The sequence below is a fragment of the Oncorhynchus keta genome, chromosome 14 (assembly GCF_023373465.1).
Source record: "Oncorhynchus keta strain PuntledgeMale-10-30-2019 chromosome 14, Oket_V2, whole genome shotgun sequence".
In the NCBI taxonomy this organism is placed as follows: Eukaryota; Metazoa; Chordata; class Actinopteri; order Salmoniformes; family Salmonidae; genus Oncorhynchus; species Oncorhynchus keta.
Genome location: NC_068434.1, coordinates 44,971,262 through 44,987,992, shown reverse-complemented (window position 1 = coordinate 44,987,992; position 16,731 = coordinate 44,971,262). Strand labels below are relative to the sequence as shown.

The window sequence follows — 16,731 nt, the reverse complement described above, 5'->3', positions numbered from 1 at the left end:
CAAAGTTGCTGGGTTTTTCACGCTCAACAGTTTCCCGTGTGTATCATGAACAGTCCACCACCCAAAGGACATCCAGCCAACTTGATACAACTGTGGAACCATTGGAGTCAACATGGGCCAGCATCCCTGTGGATCGCTTTCGACAATTGAAGGGCAACACCTTCAATATTAGGAAGGTGTTGCTAATGTTTTGTGCACTCGGTGTATATTGACAGAGACACATTTCAACTGTGCTTCTAGGTCGCACCATCCTGCTGTCCACCCACCACATGGATGAGGCTGACCTGTTAGGAGACCGCATAGCCATCATCTCCCATGGGAAACTCAAGTGCTGCGGCTCCCCACTCTTTCTCAAGAGCACCTACGGAGACGGCTACAAACTCACCCTGGTCAAGAAACAGAGTGAGAGCGGAGGTGAGACTTTTATATGTGTACATGTGTGTTTCTCTTTGTCATTTTGTCACAAGCTGTCTCAGTCTATTATCAATGACAAACTGCCCGTGTCCCTCACTTTTAGAATATGATGGATTTGTTCTCTATCGGTGGAGGTTGTTGAGGGGACGACGGCTCATAATAATGGCCGGAATGGAGCGAACGGCATCAACACATGGAAAACATGTGTTTGATGTGTTTGATACCATTCAACATATTCCACTCCAGCCATTACCACGAACCCGTCCTCCCCAATTAAGGTGCCACCAACCTCCTGTGTTCTCTATAATATCCTTCACTTTCTCTTTTAAAAGTCTTTGAACATGTACAGCTAGTATTTTGCCTTTGAAAATGATCTTTGTCCTCTACTTTTCCCACTGCCCCGCTCTCTGCTTACACCTTATCCTCCTTTCCCTCCCTCCATCCATCATGCTGTGTGTTTGTGCCTCCAGACCAGGTCACCCAGCCCCAGCCTCCCTCCACTGTGTCCCCCTCCTCCTCCCTGTCCCCCTCCTCCTCCTCCCTTTCTCCCTGCTCAGAGACCCGGGTCACCCAGTTCATTCGTCAGTTTGTGGGGTCCTGTCTGCTGTTGTCTGACTCCAACACTGAACTATCCTATGTGTTGCCCTCTGAGGCTGTCAAGAAGGGCTGCTTCGAGAGGCTATTTCAGGTACACACTCAGACAGACACAGACCCAGAGATTAAGGTACACCCACTCAGACAGACACAGACCTAGAGATGAAGGTACACCCACTCAGACAGACACAGACCCAGAGATGAAGGTACACCCACTCAGACACAGACCTAGAGATGAAGGTACACCCACTCAGACACACAGACCTAGAGATGAAGGTACACACAGACAGACCAGGTACACCCACTCAGACACAGACCTAGAGATTAAGGTACACCCACTCAGACACAGACCTAGAGATGAAGGTACACCCACTCAGACAGACACAGAGATGAAGGACCCACTCAGACACAGACCTAGAGATGAATATACACCCACTCAGACACAGACCTAGAGTTGAAGATACACCCACAGACACAGACCTAGAGATGAAGGTACACCCACTCAGACAGACACAGAGATGAAGGTACACCATTCAGACACAGATAGAGATGAATATACACCCACTCAGACACAGACCTAGAGATTAAGGTACACCCACTCAGACACAGACCTAGAGATGAAGGTACACCCACTCAGACAGACACAGAGATGAAGGTACACCCACTCAGACACAGACCTAGAGATGAATATACACCCACTCAGACACAGACCTAGAGATGAAGATACACCCACTCAGACACAGACCTAGAGATGAAGGTACACCCACTCAGACACAGACCTAGAGATGAAGGTACACCCACTCAGACAGACACAGACCTAGAGATGACCCACTCAGACACAGTAGACACACCCACACAGACACAGACCTAGAGATGAAGGTACACCCACACAGACACAGACACAGACCAAGACATGAAGGTACACCCACTCAGACACAGACCTAGAGGTGAAGGTACACCCACTCAGACACAGACCTAGAGGTGAAGGTACACCCACTCAGACACAGACACAGACCTAGACATGAAAGTACACCCACACAGACACAGACCAAGACATGAAGGTACACCCACTCAGACACAGACCTAGAGGTGAAGGTACACCCACTCAGACACAGACCTAGAGGTGAAGGTACACCCACTCAGACACAGACCTAGACATGAAGGTACACCCACTCAGACACAGACACAGACCTAGACATGAAGGTACACCCACTCAGACACAGAAACATGAAGGTACACCCACACAGACACAGACCAAGACATGAAGGTACACCCACGCAGACACAGACCAGAGGTGAAGGTACCCACTCAGACACAGACCTAGAGATGAAGGTACACACACTCAGACACAGACCTAGAGATGAAGGTACACCCACACAGACACAGACCTAGACATGAAGGTACACCCACACACACAGACACAGACACATGATACACCCACTCAGACACAGACCTAGACATGGAGGTACACCCACTCAGACACAGACACAGACCTAGACATGAAGGTACACCCATCAGACACAGAAGACATGAAGGTACACCCACTCAGACACAGACACAGACACAGACACAGACCAAGACATGAAGGTACACCCACTCAGACACAGACCTAGAGGTGAAGGTACACCCACTCAGACACAGACCTAGAGATGAAGGTACACACACTCAGACACAGACCTAGAGGTGAAGGTACACCCACTCAGACACAGACCTAGAGATGAAGGACCCACTCAGACACAGACCTAGAGATGAAGGTACACCCACTCAGACACAGACCTAGAGATGAAGACACAGACACAGACCTAGACATGAAGGTACCCACACAGACACAGACACAGACCAAGACATGAAGGTACACCCACTCAGACACAGATAGACATGGAGGTACACCCACTCAGACACAGACCTAGACATGAAGGTACACCCACTCAGACACAGATCTAGACATGAAGGTACACCCACTCAGACACAGACCTAGACATGAAGGTACACCCACACAGACACAGACCAAGACATGAAGGTACACCCACTCAGACACAGACCTAGAGATGAAGGTACACCCACTCAGACACAGACCTAGAGATGAAGGTACACCCACTCAGACACAGACCTAGAGATGAAGGTACACCCACTCAGACACAGACCTAGAGATGAAGGTACACCCACTCAGACACAGACCTAGAGATGAAGGTACACCCACTCAGACACAGACCTAGAGATGAAGGTACACCCACTCAGACACAGACCTAGAGATGAAGGTACACCCACTCAGACACAGACCTAGACATGAAGGTACACCCACTCAGACACAGACCTAGAGATGAAGGTACACCCACACAGACACAGACCTAGACATGAAGGTACACCCACACAGACACAGACACAGACCAAGACATGAAGGTACACCCACTCAGACACAGACCTAGAGGTGAAGGTACACCCACTAAGACACAGACCTAGACATGAAGGTACACACACTCAGACACAGATGTAAACATGAAGGTACACCCACTCAGACACAGACGTAGACATGAAGGTACACCCACTCAGACACAGACTTAGACATGAAGATACACCCACTCAGACACAGACCTAGAGATGAAGGTACACCCACTCAGACACAGACCTAGACATGAAGGTACACACACTCAGACACAGACCTAGAGATGAAGGTACACCCACTCAGACACAGACCTAGAGATGAAGGTACACCCACTCAGACACAGACCTAGAGATGAAGGTACACCCACTCAGACACAGACCTAGAGATGAAGGTACACCCACTCAGACACAGACCTAGAGATGAAGGTACACCCACTCAGACACAGACTTAGAGATGAAGGTACACTCACTCAGACACAGACCTAGACATGGAGGTACACCCACTCAGACTCAGACCTAGAGATAAAGGTACACACCCACCCACTCAGACAGACATATAGACAAAGACCCACACACTCAGAGAGACACATGACCTAGAGGGGCTTGACCCACACACATAGACAGACGAAGACCTAGAGACTCTTTCAGGCACTCACTTAGACAGACAAATGTCACCCTATTCCCATTATAGTGCACTACTTTTGACCAGAGCCCATATTTCCTATTCCCAGGCATTGGAGCAAAATCTGGCCATCTTGGCTCTGACCAGCTTCGGGGTGATGGACACCACTCTGGAGGAGGTCTTCCTCAAGGTGTCGGAGGAGGACCAGTCCCTGGAGAACAGTGATGCCGGTGAGACCAAAGAAATATGCTTTTACTTTGGGTACACTAAAAATGACTGCCAGTCCACCCATTATGGCATCATTGACTTAAATAGGGATGTCCATTCTTGTAATTCTATTTTTGTGTGTGGGACCAAAGCTTTGTGTGTCTGTCTGCGGCTACACGGATCAATAAAGTTATTTTGGGAGGGCTTCATTACATTAATAATTTATGATACACATCATGAATTTCATTTCTGCTGAGTTTGCAAACAGTGTTTGCGTTGCCAAATAGCTAAATGCTGACATAGACGTTTCACAAGTTATCTATTTAGTGTTGGTGTTGCAAATCTTTAAATGTTAATCATGATCTCTTAAATTCTCTCTCCTCCCAGACATGAAGGATTCCCTAGGCGGTATCTCAGTGGGGAAACCTGCTGCCGCAGTGGGTGTGGGGGGCTCTGGAAAGCCAGAGGTAGGGATTAGTTCAACACATGCTTTTCAGAATGGATCATTAGTTGATTGCAAAACAGTTCATTATTTAAACAAATGAAACATTCTAGTAATTTCACAAATGTCTTCATTTTATTTGAGCTTCCCTTCTTTTCTAATTGATAAAAAACCCCTTGGTTTTTCTCCCTATCCTCCCTAGCCGGGGGCTCCTGCGGGGAGCAGCAGCAGTGTGGAGAGGCCAGAGGTAGAGCTCTCTAACCTGGTGATGTGCTCCAGGCTCAGCCACAGCCAATCCTCCCTGCGCTCCTCCTCCTCCCTGGGGTCCGTGCTGGGGGATGAGGAAGGGCTCTATGCAGACTTCTACGGAGACTACTGCCGCCTCTTCGACAACGGACAGGACCCTCACTCTACCAGCCTGAGGGGTAAGAGTCCCACTGTTGTATGAGGAGACTGAAGGACATCGAGAGGGTGTTACTCAGTGAATACCTTTTTTTTTTAATCTTCATTATATTTAACCAGGTATGTTATTAAGAAAACATTCTCTTTTACAACACGTACCTGGCCAACTGGGGGCAATGAGATATATAGTATGGTTGGATGAGCTTATGAGAGTCATTTTCCTCCATGTGATGTGTTTTTAGGCTTTTGCAATTGTCTCTCTTTGTCTCGCTCCATCTCTCTCTACCTCCAGAGGACGTGGAGGAGGCCTCCCCTGAGCCTGTCGTCCTGGAGGGGCAGGGCAGCTTCAAGCTGGAGGGCTGGTGGCTGAAGCTACGCCAGTTCCACGGCCTCATCGTCAAGAGGTTCCACTGTGCCAAGAGGAACACCAAGGGCCTCTTCTCACAGATCCTGCTGCCCGCATTCTTCGTCTGCGTGGCCATGACTGTAGCGCTCTCTGTGCCTTCCATCGGTGAGGACAACTACAAGTGACATTACATTTGAACATCTTAGTCATACAGCAGGCACTCTTACCCGGAGTGTAGTAAACTAAGTTTAGTAGGAGAAAACAACCACATATCACAGTTCTAGCATGTGGACTCTTCTTCGAAATACCCGCTGTGAGCCGAATCAGTGGCAGGAAGTAGAAGACAAGTGCAGGTATGAGTGCACGGCAGACAGGTACCGTTTGTATCCCCTCAAGTTCAACTACAGCTGATCTTGACCCTGACTTGGCTGTTTGTCAGTGTTTGTAGGTCATCGGGGTGTGATGTCTGTCTTCTGTTCTCCAGGAGATCTACCACCACTGATCCTGTCCCCATCCCAGTACCACAACTACACCCAGCCCCGTGGCAACTTCATCCCCTACGCCAACGAAGACCGCCCACAGTACAGGTCAGACAGACAATGGGAGTAGGAGACTGCATGTCACTCTAGTATATCCACAATTTAAATGCGTTGTTTTACACATCCATAATCGTGTCCTTCTTTCTGGCCGGTAACATTATGCGTTCATTTGTGCATCTGAGTCTCAGTTATCACCCATCGTACACAACATCATTAGTCTAATCTACAGGACATGGATGTGGTAAAGCTTCCTTCTGTAGCTTTATAACAGCCTCCTGTTCTTCCTCTCCTCAGGAGTAACCAGTCCCCGGATGCCAGCCCTCAGAAGATCGCCAACACGCTGCGTCTGCCATCGGGCGTGGGCGCCACCTGCGTCCTCAAAACGCCCTTCAACAGCACCCTGGACCAGCTGGCACAGACGCTCAACCCCAGCGCCAACAACAGCAAGACCCTGGCCGCCCGCTACTTTGACTCCATGTGTCTGGACTCCTTCACCCAGGGAGTGCCACTGTCCAACTTCGTACCCCCTCCCCCCTCGCCAGCCCCCTCCGATGACCCCGACACTCACTTTGAGGATGGGCTGTGGAACTTCACTGCCACCACTCCCACCACTGTCAGGGGTACGTCTTTACGCCCCTCCCACCGCCGTGCTCAATGCTCAGGTGGTAAAAACTGTCTAAAAGGATATATGTTATACTTCGCATGTAGGCTAATGTTTTATGTGTCATATAATTGCATTATATCAACATTATATAATTGTATTTGATAGCTACAGTTGAGTCCTGTGTCGGCCATTCTGGCTCAGACAAGGCTTACTTACTCTACTTGCTTACTAGAGTCCTCTACAGTAGCCTTCCTAAAAATCCTGCCTGTGTCTGTGTCTGTCTTTAGAAACGGTGACGTCTCCTCCCACCCTGCCCCTGTTCATTCGGGAGCTGGTTCGTTGTATCTGCTCCATGCAGGGGACGGGCTTCTCCTGCCCCAGCGGGGTGGGGGGGCGGCCGCCCCTTATGAAGGTGGTCACAGGGGACATTCTGGTAGACATCACTGGGCGCAACGTGTCAGAGTATCTCCTCTACACCTCTGACAGACTGCGCCTGCACAGGTAACAGACTCACCGGGGTCGGGCACAGGTAACAGACTCACCGGGGGTCGGGCACAGGTAACAGACTTACCGGGGGTCGGGCACAGGTAACAGACTCACCGGGGGTCGGGCACAGGTAACAGACTCACCGGGGGTCGGGCACAGGTAACAGACTCACGGGGTCGGGCACAGGTAACAGACTCACCGGGGTCGGGCACAGGTAACAGACTCACCGGGGTCGGGCACAGGTAACAGACTCACCGGGGTCGGGCACAGGTAACAGACTCACCGGGGTCGGGCACAGGTAACAGACTCACCGGGGTCGGGCACAGGTAACAGACTCACCAGGCTCGGGCACAGACGCATACACACACACAATTTAAATGACTTTTCTATCTCCCTCCCTCTCTCCTAGATATGGAGGACTCACAGTAGGCAACATACAGAAATCAGTCCCAGCATCCTTTGGGAAAAAGACTCCGCCCATGGTTCGCAAAATAGCAGTCCGCCGATCAGCTCAGGTAAGCAGAATGGCATTTTCTTGAAAGGGGAAGGGTGTAGCGCACTATATAGGGAATAGGGCTCTGGTCTACAGTAGTGCACTATATAGGGAATAGGGTGCCATTTGAGATGCAACTCTAGTGTCAGTTTGATGGACAGGTTTATTATTACACTTAGCTATTTGCGCTGCTGTGTCATTGCCAGTGACAGAATTGTCCCCTCCTAATAGGTGCTGTTCAATAATAAAGGGTACCACAGCATGCCAACCTATCTCAACGTCCTCAACAATGCCATCCTGCGTGCCAACCTGCCTCCAGGCAAGGGCAACCCTGCTGCATACGGTAAGAGATGCTGTCCATGAGGAGAGGGGACATACAGGTAACTGCCAACATAAAGGAGACACTTGCTTCCACACGGGTGTGGTTCCTGAGGTAATTAAGCAATTAACATCCCATCATGCTTAGGCTAAAGTTTGAAAATGCCCAGTTGCCCATTATTTTGGCTACGCGATGGCAAGAAGAGACCTCACTGACTGTTAAAGAGGGCTCTCAAAGGAGCATAGAGGTTTTTAAAGGGGTGTGTGTGTGTGTGTGTGTGTGTGTGTGTGTGTGTGTGTGTGTGTGTGTGTGTGTGTGTGTGTCACCTGATCTCAACCCAGTTGAATACTTATGGAAGCTTCTGGAGAATTTTCCACCACCATCAAAAAAACACAAAATTATGGAATTTCTCATGGAAGAATGGTGTTGTATCCCGCCAATAGAGTTCCAGACACTTGTAGAATCTGTTCTGTTGGCTAGTTGTGACCCAACGCCCTATTAAGACACTTTATGTTGGTGTTACCTATACACACTAAGAAGCCTGATTCCAGATCAGTTTTTTATCTTGCCAACTCCATGACGATGAGTGACAACAAAGATTATCTATGTACTGACAAGATACTGGACTGACCACTCTAGCAATGGAAATAAATTAAGGCAGACGAGAGGAGGCGGAAGAAGCCAATGAGAGGGCCGATATGTGTGTGAACAAAAGGCACAGCTCCGATATAAAATTGTTTTTCTCAAAGTTGCCGGAATGCCACTGGCGTACACTTATATCAATACATTCGTAAAAACCTAAACATTACCAACTTATTTTAGATCAAATAAGCCTCACGTAGCAATTAGCAATCATATTTTATGTTGACCAAATTCCCACTTAGTCTGCTTCACTCTGTATTTTCACACGGACAGATTTAGGGCGGAGTCAAGACTCTTACTTCTCCCTTTTCTTCTCAGGCGACAAGGAGTTAGCATTATAGCACAGGTTGGCACTCTGGCTGGGATTATTTGAATTGGATAGTTGTTTATGTGAAAATGTATTTTCTTAGTTCCTTGTATTAGTATCTTGGGATCAATATATGTTCCCATCTAAACCATGTTGTTGATGTGTGCTTGGTTCTGCAGGAATCACACTGACCAACCACCCCATGAACCGTACCAGTGCAAGCCTCTCTCTGGACTACTTGTAAGAATTTTAGCATTGGGTTACTGTGTATTATACTATATGTGGTACAACATTTCTGAAAAGTACCTGACAGTGTCTCCAATGGGACACTACTCCCTATTGGGCCTTATATAGAGGATAGGGTGCCATTTGGGATGCAGACACTGTCTTAGTAGCTTTCTTTTGGTCCCTCCAGGCTCCAGGGCACTGATGTGGTGATAGCTATCTTCATCATCGTGGCCATGTCCTTTGTACCAGCCAGCTTTGTGGTCTTTCTGGTGGCAGAGAAGTCGACAAAGGCCAAGCACCTGCAGTTTGTGTCTGGATGTGACCCTGTCATCTACTGGCTGGCTAACTATATATGGGACATGGTGAGGGGGGGTGAAGTTTGTTATTGTGTGCGTTGTACGGGCAAGTGCTCCCTATAGCCGTACTCTCTGAAACAAGTCCTACCAGGGCCTGTCTGTCTTCTGTCTGTTTGTACTGTTCATCCACAGAATATTTGAGAGATATTGTCTATTTCTGCCAGCCTATCTAACTGAATCTCTCCCGTCTCGCTCTGTCTCTTAGTTGAACTACTTGGTGCCTGCCACGTGCTGTGTCCTTATCCTGTTTGTCTTTGACCTTCCTGCGTACACATCCCCAACCAACTTCCCTGCGGTCCTGTCTCTCTTCCTCCTCTATGGGTGAGTGCACTTCACTGAAGACACATCAGCACTTCTCTTATCTAAGACCCATTATGAGGGATACACAGAAAATGTGCTTTTGAATTCAGGTAACCTGGAAAAAAAGCATAGACATTGTTCCGTTGATGACATCATTTAAGAACAGTAATGTATTATTCATAACTGTCTTTGACGATATCAAGAAACTGGAATGAATGTTTAATGAATATAGCTTATTATCATACATTCTCTCTCTCTCTCTCTCTCTCTCTCTCCCACTCTTTCATTCTCTTTCTCTCTCTCTTCAACCTTCTCTCTATCTCTCTCCCTCCCTCCCTCCCTCTCTCTCTCCCTTCAGGTGGTCTATCACTCCTATCATGTACCCGGCCTCCTTCTGTTTCGAGGTGCCCAGCACAGCCTATGTGTTCCTCATCGTCATCAACCTTTTCATAGGCATCACTGCCACAGTGGCCACCTTCCTGCTGCAGCTCTTTGAGCATGACAAGGTGTGTGTTTTACTCTGCTGACAGTATTGGTGTACTGACAGATTACAAAATACATAGAACTTTCCCCAAGGATTTTCTGAAATTCCGTTTGAAAGTTGCCCGAAATCAGGAGGGAAGAAGCAGGAAATCCCGAAACTTCTAAACAGGATTTCTGAAAAACTGAAGAATTTGGGGAAAATTACCAGAATTTAGCAACATTTCCTCACACCACTGTGTTTTGGTCTCTCCCTGCAGGATCTGAAACTGGTGAACAGCTACCTAAAGTCCTGTTTCCTTATCTTCCCAAACTACAACCTGGGTCACGGCCTGATGGAAATGGCCTACAACGAATACATCAATGAGTACTATGCTAAAATAGGTATTGTTACAGTTCAATTATATTTCAAGTTCTGTACATTTGAATCCTGCCCTCCTCCTGTTTGAATTTAATCAATCTATTCAATCTCTCTTAAATATTTAACTCTCAGGTCAGTTTGACAAGATCAAGTCTCCATTTGAGTGGGACATTGTGACTCGAGGGCTGGTAGCCATGACAATCGAGGGCTTTGTAGGATTCTTCATCACCATCCTGTGTCAGTACAACTTCCTCAGGAAACCCTTGTGAGTGTGTGTGTGTGTGTGCATGTGTGTCTGCTTGTGTGTGTAGGTGCATGCAATGTGCTATATGTGCAATGTGCACACTCTGAGTGTGTGTGTGTAGGCTTCTGGTCCCCACAAGCATAGTAAACAAACAAACATTTGACCAACTGGGGACATTTTGTTAATCCCCACAGAGTCAAATGCTATTTCTAGGGGGTTTAGGGTTAAGGTTATAGTTAGTATTAGGGTTAGGAGCTAGGGTTAAGGAAAATAGGATTTTGAATGGGACTGAATTGTGTTAGCTGTACAAAGGTTAGCTGTACAAGACTGTGTGTGTGTGTACTGTAACAGGAGAGTACCAGTGAGCAGCCAGCTCATAGAGGATGATGATGTGGATGTGGCCTGTGAGAGACGGAGAGTACTGAGAGGAGATGCTGACAACGACATGCTGAAGATTGACAACCTCACCAAGGTCAGACAGACACAGAGATCCCAATGTGCTTTATTTAGCTTCAGGACCAGAATAGATAAGTGTATAGTAGGTTTAATAGCATTAAGGTCAATTGAGTATCACTAGACACTAGTGGTAATGCTGAGCAATTTGTGCTTTTTGAGGTCGTTTCGCTTCAGTATTTAAAATAATTATCACGGTTTTCGATTTCGATATTTTTTTTAAACATGAAATGTACTATGCATTATGTGGGTTGAATGCTATAACAACACAGAATAAAACAATTAATACAAGTCCCACGATGATAGTGACTGCCCATTACTGCTTACTACCATCATTTATTCACGCTACTTTACTTTAATAAAATATTTCAGTTGTTGTGTATAGTGCATTTTTTTATTTGATGACTTTATTATTTCATTCCAAGTCATCCTCGTATCTCTATAAAGCTGCTGTCTGACAAAATCTCTATTTGAGTAGTTATTCAAAGTAAATAAGGCATACTTTTGCTGACCTATCAATCACTTAGATCAGGGATGGGCAACTGGTGGCATACCTCTCTTTTGAAGGCCCTCGGATCAATTCCTCGGAGCCCCACCCCCAAAGAAACATATATATCCATATATATATACAGTGTCTTGCGAAAGTATTCGGCCCCCTTGAACTTTGCGACCTTTTGCCACATTTCAGGCTTAAGATATAAAACTATTTTTTGGTGAAGAATCAACAACAAGTGGGACACAATCATGAAGTGATTTATGTGAAGAGAAATTGCGCAATGTGCGCATTGAGCTCACATATTTTTTTTTACAACTGGAATTAAATAATTTAACTGATGTCATCAATTCGTTGTTTAACAACCGAAAAATAACCAACATTTTGGTTAATCGCTCAGCACTAACTCGAGGCAACATTTTTGTGGTGTAAAACAGAACAGATCTGTGCAAGAAAAATATCATGCACCTCATTGTAATCTGGCAGCATGATTTAAATAGACATTTTTCTTCAACAATGTGCATTACAAGGAGGCTATTTAAACTTTAGAATTATGTAAAACACGCAATGCATAAATAGTCCCCTCCTTATACCATGCTCTGTGTCACTAGGTGTACAAGTCGAGGAAGATGGGTCGTATCTTGGCTGTTGACCGGTTGTGTCTGGGCGTGCGTCCTGGGGAGTGTTTTGGCCTCCTGGGGGTGAACGGAGCAGGAAAGACCACCACCTTTAAGATGCTAACTGGTGACGAGAGCACCACGGGAGGGGAGGCTTTCATAGGGGGAAACAGGTATTTTACATATACACCAGGTCTTGCGTACCAAATTGCACCCGATTCCCTTTATAGTGTACTACATTTGATGGGCCCTGGTCAAAAGTAGTGCACTATATAGGTAACAGGGTGCCATTTGGGACGTACCACAGATGGGTCTTTAATCACAATGCTAACACAAATCTCAATGCTCTATGCTAGTCTTAGTAAAAGTTTATATCAGATACTGGTACTGTAGCCTACCTGAGATTGATACAGAAGTGGTTATTGCTAATTCCAATACACGTCTCAATGTGTTATGCTAGTTTTAGTAATAAATCTGTACATCATGGCCCGTATTCATAAATTGTCTCAGGAGTGCTGATCTATAATCAGTTTAGCCTTTTTGATAATCATCAGTAAGACTATATGGACAGGGAGGACGTGAGCCTCGATCAGTGCTCCTACTCTTAGACGCTTTATGAATTCGGGCCCAGGTACTGTTGTTGAGCTGGATCTGTGTTGTGTTGTCAGTATCCTGAGGGAGCTGTTGAGAGTGCAGCAGAGCATTGGTTACTGCCCTCAGTTTGATGCCTTGTTTGAAGACCTGACAGCCAGAGAGCACCTGGAGCTGTACACACGCCTCCGAGGCATCCCCTGGAAGGACGAGCAGAGGGTACGGCTACAACACACACAAACTCTCAAGCAGGCACACACACATTTCACATTCAAAATATAATATTACTGTGTTATTTATCTGAATCGATGTTGTTGAAAAGTTCCTCGTTTACTTTCGTCTTCCCCTCTCAGGTGGTCTCATGGGCCCTAGAGAAACTGGAGCTCTCCAAATATGCAGACAAGCCCGCTGGCACCTACAGTGGGGGAAACAAGCGCAAGCTGTCTACTGCCATCGCCCTCATCGGATACCCGTCTCTCATTTTCCTGGTTAGACTCATTCAACCCCATCACCATGGGTGGGACCCAAATGGCACCCAAATGGCACCCTATTCTCTATATAGTGCACTACTTTGACCAGGGACCATAGGACTCTGGCTAATTTTTATTTGATTATATATTTTTTGGTTCTCTTCATTTAAAACAAAATATTTATATTGTCTTTTGTTTGAAAAAAATCTAAAATACTTACAAAAATACATATTCTCCTCTGGATAAGATCGAATACCCTCAGTGCTGATTGTGTCCTGTTCTGTGTGTTTGTCCAGGATGAACCTACTACAGGGATGGACCCTAAGGCCCGCAGATTCCTCTGGAACCTCATCCTTGATATCATCAAGACGGGACGCTCTGTGGTGCTGACGTCACACAGGTGAGACGCTCATTCTCATCAGACATGTACTGCATACTGTGTGCTGCTAATGTATTTACTACTATCTGTATTATTGAAGTGTTGTGGGTAAGACGTCTGTTATCTCCTGCCTTGCACTCACACCCACGCTTGTTCTGTCCTCCTGGCACTGATTCTGCCGATAGCAGTGACTGTCAGTATGTCTGCTAAATGACTCAAATGTCAACTGTGAATGTCTCTGTCTCTGCAGTATGGAGGAATGTGAGGCTCTGTGCACCAGACTGGGCATCATGGTCAACGGCAGGTTCAAATGCCTGGGCAGCATCCAGCACCTCAAGAACAGGTCAGCAGAAGTGCACACTCACTCAGCTAATGCAGGGTGTGGCCTCACTCTGTTGCTAGGCCAACCAGAAGCTGAAGACATTATAGGATGCCAACTAATCTGTAATCATCTTTGAATCACCCTTATTTTTTTCTATTTCCTCCTTCCTTGAACTTGTCGTTTGTCTATATGGTTACACGACCTGTTATGTCATCTGTGACCCTGTTGAAATACTTCAGAAATGCATCCTTCCTTCCTTATTTCCTTGAGGTAAGCACAGATCCATATGTGGTTAGATAGATGTAAGCAAGGTTACCACCCTATTACTCTCCCAATCCAACCAATTTAGATCTGGGATTACTTCAAGGAAGAAGGTTGAATTTCTAAATTAAGCAATCATGGCCTGTGTGTCTCTTGTCTACTCTCATCCTGGTTGTGTCCCTTCCTTAGGTTTGGTGATGGTTACATGATCACAGTGCGGACTAAAACCAGTTCCAATGTGAAGGAGGTGGTGAGATTCTTCAACAGGAATTTCCCTGAGGCGGTACTAAAGGTACACATTACATTTGCTCTTGTGCTATTTTTTTTGTACTGCATTGTTGGGTTTGGAGCTTGCAAGAAAGGCATTTCACTGAACTTTGAACGTGACATTAAAACTTGATACATGAGACTTACCCAGAGCGCTTACAGTCAGTGCATTCAATTAGGGCTCTATTCATTCCGCATCGAGGAAGTTCAGCTTTACAGCGTGATTTAAATTTAAAGGCAATGTTCCTGCTCTAGCAGAGAATGCATTCGCGATAAACGCTGCGTATGTCGTCGGCTCAATCGGAAATGACCTTAAAATGAAAGCTTCAGCTTTACAGATTGAGTAGAACTCTAAGTTTAGTTGGACCACTTATCCCAGTTGTTGCAGGTGGTAGACTCTTCTTTGACATAACTGCTATCAGAAAAGTCGGTGTCAGGAAAAAAAAATGGGATTGCAAGTAAAACAAGTTGTTTGAATTGAATCCACCCCCAGGAGCGTCACCACACCAAAGTCCAGTTCCAGCTGAAGTCCGACAGGATCTCCCTGGCCCAGGTGTTCAGTAAGATGGAGCAGGTGGTGGGGGTGCTGGGGATAGAGGACTACTCTGTCAGCCAGACCACACTGGACAATGTGAGTTACTGTTACACTGTGTTTTAGTTATTTCCAGTGGTGGGAAAAAGTACTCAATTTTCAAACTTGAGTATAAGTCAAGATAACTTAACAGAAAATGACTCAAGTAAAAGTGAAAGTCACCTAGTAAAATAGTACTTCAGTAAAAGTATTTGGTTTTAAATATACTTAAGTATCACAAGTAAATGTAATTGCTAAAATATACTTAAATATCAAAAGTAAAAATATAAATATTTTCAAATTCCTTATATAAAGCAAACCAGACGGCATCATTTGTTTATTTTATTTTTATTTACAGATAGCCATCGGGCACTCTCCAACACTCATAATTTACAAACAAAGCATTTTAGTCTGCCAGATCAGAGGCAGCATTGATGACCAGGGATGTTCTCTTGATAAGTGGGAATTAGACACTTTTCCTGTCCTGCTAAGCATTCCAAATGTAACAAGTATTTTGGGGTGTCAGAGAAAATGGTTGGTTGTGGTCAAAAATGGCCTCCTGGGTGGCGCAGTGGTTAAGGGCACTGTACTGCAGCGCCATCAGAGACTCTGGGTTTGCGCCCAGGCTCTGTCGTAACCGGCCGCGACCGGGAGGTCCGTGGGGCGACGCACAATTGGCCTAGCGTCGTCCGGGTTAGGGAGGGTTTGGCCGGTAGGGATATCCTTGTCTCATCGTGCACCAGCGACTCCTGTGCGGGGCCGAGCGCAGTGCGCGCTAACCAAGGTTGCCAGGTGCACGCTGTTTCCTCCGACATATTGGTGCGGCTGGCTTCCGGGTTGGATGCGCGCTGTGTTAAGAAGCAGTGCGGCTTGGTTGGGTTGTGTATCTGAGGACGCATGACTTTCAACCTTCGTCCCTCCCGAGCCCGTACGGGATTTGTAGCGATGAGACAAGATAGTAGCTACTAAAACAATTGGATACCACAAAATTGGGGAGAAAAAGGGCTAAAATATATATATATATATATATATATAAAGTAAAGTACAGATACCCTAAAAATCTACTTAAGTAGTACTTTCAAGTATGTATACTTAAGTACTTTACATCACTGGTCATTTCCACACTGAGACAGTACAGATGAGGTGATTTTAAATGTTTATTAAAACATGCACAGACATCGGTTATTGCTCCCTTTCATGTTTGTTGACTTGAGGGAAGGCCTTGCAGCTGAAACATCTCAAATAAAAAGTCTCAATTATATCCCCTTGTCTTTGTTTCTCTGCGTTCTCTCCCTTCCCTAGGTGTTCGTGAACTTTGCCAAGAAGCAAAGTGACAACCTGGAGCAGCAGGAGAGTTCCCCCCCTGGTGGAGGCCAGTCACCCCTGCAGCGCCTGCTCACCCTGCTGAGGCCCCGGCCGGCCAATACGGAGCTCAGCGCCCTGGTCAGCGAAGAGCCGGAGGAACTGGAGAGTGACGACGATGAGGGCCTCATCAGCTTTGAAGAGGAGAGGGTGAGAGGCGGGAAGAGAGAGCAGAAA

General features: G+C 46.3%; 1 protein-coding gene across 4 annotated transcripts in view; it reads left to right on the top strand.

The window, feature by feature from the left end:
• The window catches only part of abca2 (ATP-binding cassette, sub-family A (ABC1), member 2), a 105,447-nt gene that overhangs the window by 85,656 nt on the left and 3,060 nt on the right, over nt 1-16,731 (top strand). For all 4 annotated transcript variants that reach the window (XM_052461818.1, XM_052461817.1, XM_052461820.1 and 1 more), the window contains exons 24-49: nt 241-414; nt 885-1,102; nt 4,122-4,242; nt 4,607-4,686; nt 4,864-5,086; nt 5,356-5,574; nt 5,894-5,996; nt 6,243-6,568; nt 6,840-7,053; nt 7,448-7,553; nt 7,763-7,874; nt 8,979-9,039; nt 9,215-9,389; nt 9,589-9,704; nt 10,042-10,189; nt 10,424-10,547; nt 10,657-10,789; nt 11,120-11,240; nt 12,326-12,504; nt 13,000-13,141; nt 13,276-13,410; nt 13,689-13,792; nt 14,022-14,114; nt 14,544-14,646; nt 15,115-15,252; nt 16,495-16,704. In XM_052461818.1, coding sequence (XP_052317778.1) covers nt 241-414; nt 885-1,102; nt 4,122-4,242; nt 4,607-4,686; nt 4,864-5,086; nt 5,356-5,574; nt 5,894-5,996; nt 6,243-6,568; nt 6,840-7,053; nt 7,448-7,553; nt 7,763-7,874; nt 8,979-9,039; nt 9,215-9,389; nt 9,589-9,704; nt 10,042-10,189; nt 10,424-10,547; nt 10,657-10,789; nt 11,120-11,240; nt 12,326-12,504; nt 13,000-13,141; nt 13,276-13,410; nt 13,689-13,792; nt 14,022-14,114; nt 14,544-14,646; nt 15,115-15,252; nt 16,495-16,704 — 3,878 coding nt within the window. The remainder of the gene's footprint in view (nt 1-240; nt 415-884; nt 1,103-4,121; nt 4,243-4,606; nt 4,687-4,863; nt 5,087-5,355; nt 5,575-5,893; nt 5,997-6,242; nt 6,569-6,839; nt 7,054-7,447; nt 7,554-7,762; nt 7,875-8,978; nt 9,040-9,214; nt 9,390-9,588; nt 9,705-10,041; nt 10,190-10,423; nt 10,548-10,656; nt 10,790-11,119; nt 11,241-12,325; nt 12,505-12,999; nt 13,142-13,275; nt 13,411-13,688; nt 13,793-14,021; nt 14,115-14,543; nt 14,647-15,114; nt 15,253-16,494; nt 16,705-16,731) is intronic.